The sequence below is a fragment of the Apaloderma vittatum genome, unplaced genomic scaffold (genome assembly GCF_000703405.1).
Source record: "Apaloderma vittatum isolate BGI_N311 unplaced genomic scaffold, ASM70340v1 scaffold11296, whole genome shotgun sequence".
Lineage (NCBI taxonomy): Eukaryota > Metazoa > Chordata > Aves > Trogoniformes > Trogonidae > Apaloderma > Apaloderma vittatum.
The window spans coordinates 2036-10879 of record NW_009722323.1 but is presented as its reverse complement, the minus strand read 5'-3'; the positions used below and the strand labels follow the sequence as shown (position 1 = coordinate 10879).

Here is an 8844-nt window from a genome sequence, read left to right as displayed (position 1 = left end):
AGGCCCAGAAAGATTAATTCTAAAAAGTGTTAGGATAGCAACAGAGAATAAAATGAAATTGGCTGTTGCCTGCATCCATGGTGCATTTGCATTTGACTGATGTATTGGCACCGGCTTGGGAGCACCCTGGGAAGAGCAGTGCTTACTTCTGTGTACATCTAGGTCACTGATGTGTTTGTCTTAATGTAGGTTACAAAAAGGGTTTGTTTGTTGTTTTTTTTTTTTTCTTTTTTTCTTTTTGTTTCCCCCCCCACCCCCCGGCTATGTGAACGTCTTCTGAATGACATTAGCTTCAAAAATATCTCAAATTCTTTGTTGTTCAGAGAAACATTGTGATGCATTTTGTGTGATTAGGTGTGGTACCGGGAAGGGCATGAAGTCTGTTACTGCCACACCGAAGGACGTATCTGTTTCAAAGCCTCTGTAAAGTGAAACAGGAGCAATGGCTGTTAAACTGGGGCACTTGAATCTTCTTCATTCCTCGGGAGTGCAGGGCCTCATGAGTGCTGGCATTTGTGCAGGTGAAGACTGCTGGGGAACTGAAATTTGCTGTTGGTGTTCAGACCAGTAATGGAGCTGCATGAGCAGCCAGTATCCCCCTGCAGTTTGGTAGGCTGAACGGGGGAGAGGACTCTGGCGGCCAAAGACAACCTTTGAGGCTGTAATCTTTACAATAGTTTGAAAAGATCGATGTCTGCAGCTGTGGTTTAGTCACCTCAGTAACAGTTGCAGTCCCTTTCTTCCCTCCCTTTTACCTTGTGTTGGTACTGGAGCTCTTCTTCCCTCCCAGGGTCTTTAGAGAGCTATACTAAAGACTAACCTTTCTGAAAATACAAAATAAACTAAATTATTTAGCTTCCTCAACAGCCTGTTTTTAGGACAAACAGATGCCAAAACAAGAGAGAGGAGCGCATGAAGCGCGGAGGAGGGGAAAGAAAAGTTGGTACTTAGGACTGCAGTGACAGAAAGCTGTTCTCTTTGAGACGCGTTGCTTGAGAATATTTTGTCTGCACTCTTATAGACATGAGATACAGAGGCCTGCTCTGGGTAACAAGTTATAATATACAGACCTGTCTAAAGATGCATTTCTAGGTTTAAAACTTTTTTTAAAAAAAAGTTGTTATTAATTCTCTTCAAGTAAACCTAACAATAAATGTAAATTAGAATACTTAAAGATTCAAGTTTTAAATATTTCCAGTAATATAGAGTACCTAGTTTCTTTTTACAGAATATACTTTTTTTTCTCAAGTTTGTGGTGTCCTAGTTAGTAAATTCTACTGTCCTCAAAATTTTGAAAACCGGTGTGATACTTGAATTCCTTGGTATTTATTAGTTACAAATATATTATGAAAATACGGAAAAATTCTGAACCTTGTAGCTGTTAACCAGAACTCAGATTTGTATTTCTGTTTCTTTGCAGGATCTGGAGTTTCATGGAGTAATGAGATTCTACTTTCAAGACAAAGCAGCTGGAAATTTTGTAACAAAATGTATACGTGTCTCTAGTACTGCCACAACTCAAGATGTGATAGAAACTCTTGCAGAGAAGTTTCGACCAGACATGCGAATGTTGTCATCCCCTAAATACTCGCTTTATGAGGTGCATGTCAGCGGAGGTTGGTATTTATTCATGAAGTCTTTCCTGCATCCACACCACCTTCCTATCCTCCCCCAGCCTAAATATATTTTAGATTTGCCCCCGGTTTCTGAACCACGTTAAAACTTGGGGTTTTTATTTCTAAGTACGTTTCTACTAATTGTTACATGGAGGAGTGGTATTTCAAAATAGAAGTCTGCATATTGGGCTTGCAGTTCATCCAAGTCTTGATTATGATCTGTTAAATGCCGTGCTTGACATCCTGTTTATTTGTTGACATTTGAGAGAGCTGCTATTTTTAGACTAGCAGATAGAGACTAAATTTATAATGGGAGAACAGAAGTGTTAAATTGGAGCACTTCAGAATACATCCTCAGTTCTTTTGATGGTGTGGGCCTTTGATAGGTATCCTTTACTGCTAAATTGGGGGAAGTTCAACGTAGTATTGTTTGGGACCCTTGTGTTTCTTAAACGGAGCCTTTCATATTACCTGTGAAGAACTTGAATATCTAAGTAGCCTTTTGATGCTGCTAGGTTTGTGTCTCTCCACTCCAATAGACAGTTTTGCATTAGAAAGTGGTAGTGTGTGCAGTGGTGGGGGATAGGAATAGGAGAAACTAGCTTTTGTTGTGCTTTATCTTCTTTGTAGTTTGGAAGCCTACAGAAGTGATTTAACTACCTTAAATTTGGCTTTTGAAAGACCAAAAATAATGTAATTTGAGACAGAATGCAAATTTATTGGAATATGTGTAATTTTTCATGGTCTGGGAATGATGTCTTGATGTGAATTCTAGGGGATTAGGGAAAAGTGCATGTGTCATTACTAATTTAAGCAATGAATATAGTCTCTGCTTATTTCTGCTGTAGTTTTCTTTAAAAATCTGTTAGTGCTGTACCTGTAGTCAAAATGAAATGGTTTCCTTTGGAGAGTAGGTTCCTGATGTTTAAAACATGGCTCATAAGAGTCACATCATTCATGAATAAAATGTAACTGGAAAGACATCATTGTTTTGCTGTGCATATTTGCTTTCTCCTAGAAGGGAAATCAAATGGCAAAACTTGTTTAACTTTAATTGCTCAGATTTTTTTTGTCATGTACTTAAAATGGATATAATACACTAAATGAAATTTTATCTAGTATATGTGCATAATGGTGGATTTTTTTTAAACTTATTTCATAATCCATTTTATTTTTTGTGCAGTCTCTCCAGAATAGTAGTAGTTGACCCACAGTCAGACTGGTTAAATGTAGAACAAGGAAAAGAGTATTTGGAAGTCTCAGGGTTGTAAAGTTTGAAACATTACAACTGTTGGTGTAATTTCTCTTCCTCAGTGATAGCCTTGTGCTCTCATACTTCGTTCTAACAAAGAAAGTATAAAAGATTACTTTGTGTGGACCCATAGTTTATGTAGATAGAGGGAATACACTGAGGCTGATTCCTGGGAAGGAGACACGTGTTTCTACCTTCCCAGGCTTTCTCTTCCTACACTTAACAGGAAAGCATCAAGGGATGTGTACTGTTTCAGCAAACTTTTTTTTTAAGAGCATAACTTGTTTCTAGATACCTTTGCTCTTGAGATGCCAAGTAACTGTTACTGCTTTCAATTTTTTTGAAGAAGAAAGAAGATTAGATGGAGATGAGAAGCCTCTTGTTGTACAATTAAACTGGAACAAGGATGATCGAGAGGGAAGATTTGTTCTCAAGAATGAAAATGATATGCTTCCTCCAAAGGTGAGTCTTTAAGGAGACAGAACCTTTAAAAGGGGATGCCAGAGGGAGCTGAGTAACTAAAAATTGTTACCTCTTTGGGTAACATTCTGTTCTTTAACAAAACTGATGGGAGACTGTTTCCTTTTGGAGGGAGGTGTTTTAGTTTTTTTCTTCCTTTCAGATGTAAAGCGAGGCACATGCAAATATCAGCCATACAGAAGTGATTTTTTTTGTACTAGTTACTTAAAAATTAAATTAGATCAGACTTTGGCTCCTGATTAGTTATGATTAGATATAGTTTATAGCTAACTTGGATGCATATAGCTATGGAAAACATGTTGTTCAGTGTAGGCTATCTTCAGACAAGTTTTTCGTCTTGAACTAAACTAAATCTCTTTTGCTTTTGGAATCAGAGCTTGTTAAAAGTCTTTTGGGTATAGATACGTGAGGTGTTCTTACATTATGCTTTTGACTGCAGAATACATCCATGAAGAGAGATGAAGAGAGAAAATTAATGTTGTCTTGCACTACATCTACCAGACTTGCCATTTCTATTCATTGAATTAAGTAATCTTCAGTCTTCCTTCTCTGTCTTCCTGACAGAAGCAAAAAGCCCCTGCATTTTCTTTCTATCATCTCTTATTTTTTATACAGAAGGAAAATGAGCCTGGGATTACAGATATCTTGTGTATGCAAGGAGCAGGAATTGGAGAACACTGGAAGTACAACTCCAAAAAATACACCATAGGGGAAATGTCCTATATAATGTTTTACCTTCCACAATTTAGTCTTATCTGGTGCTCCACCACAGTTGTCTTGAAAACAGATTAAGTGTAGTGTGGTTTTGTGAAACGCTTTTACTGGGAGGCAGAAAAATAGTTTTGCAGCCTTTGGTTAATCGTTGAGGTCAAGTAGATAGTAGGCATTATTTAGCTAAAATTCTGCTGTTCCTTTACTTTTTTTGAGTAAAAGGTGCTTAATCAGTTCATATCTACTTTGGGATATGAAATTATTTTTACATTCTATGTTATTCCAGAGAGCACTAGTCCCATCCCTGTGTAATGGAGCATTGTTGCTTAGAGTATTGGTTTCTTCTGTTAGTGTTACTATCTATTAGTCAGATTTATGTGAAAAGTTAAAACAAATGCAAACTTTTCATTGGACTAAGAACGATGGAAATTGTTTTAAACTCATTTGTTTCAGAAGGCTCAGAGTAATGGCCCTGAAAAGCAAGAAAAAGAGGGAGTAATTCAGAATTTCAAGCGAACTCTCTCAAAAAAAGAAAAGAAAGAAAAAAAGAGACGTGAAAAAGAGGCATTGCGACAAGCATCAGATAAAGATGATAGAGTTCTTCATGGGGATGACATGTAAGTGTTTTAAACTGTGACCAGTTCATGTAACCTACATCTTATTTTAAAGGGTTTCCCCTCTCTATCAAATAAGCTGTTGTTTCTTGCAAAAGTAAGTAGCTGATATGGATAGAATGAATCATAAACCAAAATAAGAGGTGGCACTTTCTGTGGTTTATAGTGCACATTTTGCCACAAGGTTTCTGAACCATGAAATAACCTTTTTTCCACATATTTTGTCCTTGTACAGAAACTGACTTGTACTTGGTGACGTATACTTGCCCCACTATTGCTTCCTAAGCATTTACTCTAGAGTGGGTTTACTCCTTTACCTATGTTTGATTGTTCTGTATTTTGCCAGAGAAATTAGTATGTGTAGGTGTTTGCATTTGACTTAACCACCTGACTATAGGTTTATTTTTCTCTGAGATGTATTTTGGTAGCCAGTCTTCTAGGTTCTTCAACTCTTGCTCCCAAACCTGCTGCGCCTGATTCATTGTGACGGGGCGGGACATACATTAGTCATTGTGCAGAAAACTAGAGCAGAAGAATCAGGCATGAATCAGTGTATGTAGAACTAGGAAGCTGAGAAAGGTCTACGTTAAATTAAACTTTATTTCTCTACTAGATTCTCTAGGTTTCTTATGTAATACATGGCAGGGGGGAATAATTAATGGTGAATTTTTAACATACCCAGAAAGAAAATGATGAAAACTTATCAATTGATAACAGATTCTCAGAGATTAAAGAAATGAGTTAGCTGGCTGAACTATAATAGAGGATGTAGCAGCTCAGCTTGATTTTTTTTCTTATGTGTAGTACTTCTCTGCATGGATATGTTTGCAATATTCTTCATATGTTTGCATGATCTTTCCAGTATTCTATGCCATTGTTTAGCTTGATCTTAGTTTCTTTAAAATTAAAATAGGGTTGTATGTAAGTGCATGTAGTGATTTGACGGTGGCCGGTGGCCATGTGCCCACACAGCTGCTCTGTCACCCCGCCTTCTCTGCTAGACAAGGGGAGAAAATATACTGAAGGGACCATAGTTTGAGATAAGGACAGGGAGATCACCTGCATCTACCGTCCTGGGCAAAACAGACTTAATTTGGGGAAATTAGTTAAATTTATTCAAGAACAAATCAGAGTAGTGAGAGATAAAAACAAATCTTAAAAAAACCCGCCAAACCCACCTTCTCCCCATCCCTCCCTTCCTCCTGGCAAAGCATCAATCCCAGTTTATCCACCTCCTCCTCCTGAGTGGCACAGGGGGACAGGGAGTGGGACTGCAGTCAGTTCATCTAATGTTGTTTCCACCGCTGCTTCTTCCTCTGGGGGAGGACTCCTCACACTTGCTCTAGGACACTGTGGGGTCGCTCTCATGGGAGACAATCTTCACACCCCTTTCTACAATGTGAGTCCTCTCACGAGAGGCAGTCCACCCCAACATGAGTCTGAGGTGCAGTCCTTCAGGGGGAAACTGCTCCAGTGTGAGCCCCCTGCAGCATCACAAAAGTCCCACCAGCCAACCTGCTCCAGTGTGGGCATTCCTCTCTCCGCTGGCTACAGGCTCTGGCAGCAACTTGCTCCAGCACAGGCTTCCCACAGCCCCCTTCAGGCATTCACCTGCTCTGGTGTGGGGTCCTCCACAGGCTACCGGTGGACATCTACACCCCACCCATGGGCTGCAGGGGGACAGCCTGCCTCACCGTGGTCTTCACCACGACCCAAGGGACTCTCTGCTCTGCTGCCTGGAGCACATCCCCCCACGTTCTTTGCTGACCTTGGTGTCTTCACATATTCTGACTGCTCTGTCTCTTTGCTAATTGTTGTGTGACGCAGTTCTTTTTTAACCTGTTTCTTAAATATGTGTTCCCAGAGGTGTTCCTATCCTGTCACCACTGACAGGCTCAGCCTTGGCCAGCAGCGGGTCCCTCTTTGGAGCCGTCTGGCATTGGCTCTGTCAGACTCAGGGGAAGCTTCTAGCAGCTTCTTGCAGAAGCCACCCCTACAGCCCCCCTGCCACTGAAATCCAGCCAGGCAAACCCAATACAGTGCATTAGCAAAAGAAAAAGCACGACCTGCAAGCCCGTGCTAATTCTGTTTCCACGTGATTTGCAATATTGTAAATCAAAATAAAGTTAGGGGTATAATGTAAGGTTTCTTCAATGCCATTTTTTTTTCCTAAGAGATAGAAGACTTCTTTTTTTTCTTTGAAAATAGCAACTATCAATACTTAAAATTTTTGTCTATTTCAGTACATGAATAGGGTTAGTCCTAACAAAAGCGAAGTTCATACAGAAACCATCTTATTGTAACTTAATTGATCTTCTATGTGTATAGATTCTACTTACCTTTTATGCTTTATGAAGTAGTGAGGATATATGACTTTTAAGCAATTAATAACAGTTTTTTCTTTAAATTAACTTGCCAGTGAGAATTCTCGCCTTGCAGCTGAGGTTTACAAAGATATGCCCGAGACCAGCTTCACTCGCACAATATCCAATCCCGAGGTGGTTATGAAGCGGCGGCGACAACAAAAACTAGAGAAGAGAATGCAGGAATTTCGTAGTTCTGATGGCAGACCCGACTCAGGTACTCTCAATTTCTTCTAGTTAAGTTGTAAGAAGTAAACTTTTCACTGAGAGAGTGTTTTTAAGGCCAGCAACTCCTGTAAATGGGACTGAACTTGTACTTTCTCCAACATTTCTGTACTTCATGGCTAATTTATAGTGTAGCTGAATAAAGGGTTCCACAGGAGCGGGTTGTGTGACAAGTGCAAGTCAAAGATTTCAGTGATGGACAAATCGATGGGAGAGAATATGCTCATTGATCTTCCTAACAGTTCTAAACTGGGAAAGAAGGAGAGACAGGATTAGACCTATTAAACTGACAAACTGAGGAAGTCCTCTGAAATAAATGCTGTTCATTTTACTAAGAACAAGCTGAATGTAAAAATGCAATCAGTAGCACAAATACAGAATGGCAAGGAGTGATTGTTCAGGTCTGCACAAAGGGTTCTGGTAGATTTTTCTGAATATGGGTGATCAAGTATTTCACATGCTTGTGTGTGTGGATACAACAGTGGTTGTATAAATGTCAGTGTTAAATGAACAAAGGAAGCAATGTCAGTACTAGTAAGACCCCAAATGATGTATTCTGTCCGTGAAAAAGTAGTGAAGAAGGAGATAGAAGTGCCAAAAACATCACCTGGGGGAAATGTTAAATGGGCTTTCTAAAGAGAAATGAGATTCTTGAAGGTCAGCACAAACTTGCTCTCAGGATGGAAAAGGTTACTTCTTCATCCAGGCATCACCACTGTTTCATTTTACCTTCAGGTGGTATTCAGAGTGGTGAAGTACTGGGGAAAAGACTTGCTCAGAGAAATTAAGAGAGCATTACTGGAGGCTTTTACCAGTGTCAGAAACAAATTTATTTCAGGAATGTTATGTAATTTTTCTTGTATTAGTGTATTGACTAAATGATTTCTGAAGGGGTTCATTCTTATATTGTTAGAAGATGCCTGCATGTCTATGTTTTTATTCTCTGGCAGCATTGTTTATTATTGTTTTCAAGGTGGTACGCTGAGAATTTATGCAGACAGTTTAAAACCAAATATACCGTACAAGACAATCTTGCTGTCCACTACAGATACTGCAGACTTTGCAGTTGTTGAAGCACTGGAAAAATACGGCCTGGAAAAGGAAAATCCCAAGGATTATTGTATTGCTCGTGTAAGTGAAGTTGCTAAGTCACGATCCTCTCATGCTCGTGTTTGATCCGTTCCTTGCAGTAGCTTTAAAACTAAATGGAAAGACTCTGATAGTTCTGGGACTAACTATTTTATCAGTATTATTAATATTATTTTAATTATTACTATTTTTTTTAAATCTAACAGCCTTGGGAATTCTGAACTGATTTGTCAGGTTTTCTGGTTTTAAAACCTAGGTCTTCCAATCTTAATAAACAATTACTTGCTGTGTAGGTAAACAATAATAATGAAAGGAACGTATTTCTGAACTTGGCACTGTGATTTTAAACCACTAAGTGTGCTTATGATTCACATATCTATAAACTAATTGTTTTTCCTTTGGATATGTAAATTTATCTGTTCGTGCACAAAACTATTTCCCTGAACTGAGACCATCTGCTTGGGGGCAAAAGTGCTGAAAAAAACCTGTTATAA

The 8844-nt window shown here is 39.0% G+C and overlaps 1 protein-coding gene across 1 annotated transcript; it reads left to right on the top strand.

Moving 5' to 3' along the window:
- Positions 1 to 570: 570 nt before the first annotated feature.
- On the top strand, positions 571 to 8392 carry LOC104275700 (afadin-like; the record flags this gene model as incomplete). Its single annotated transcript, XM_009871730.1, has 6 exons — positions 571 to 609; positions 1421 to 1616; positions 3215 to 3330; positions 4513 to 4676; positions 7093 to 7253; positions 8235 to 8392. Coding segments are annotated over exons 1-6 (834 nt in total), but the record flags the coding sequence as incomplete, so codon positions are not given.
- Positions 8393 to 8844: the final 452 nt, after the last annotated feature.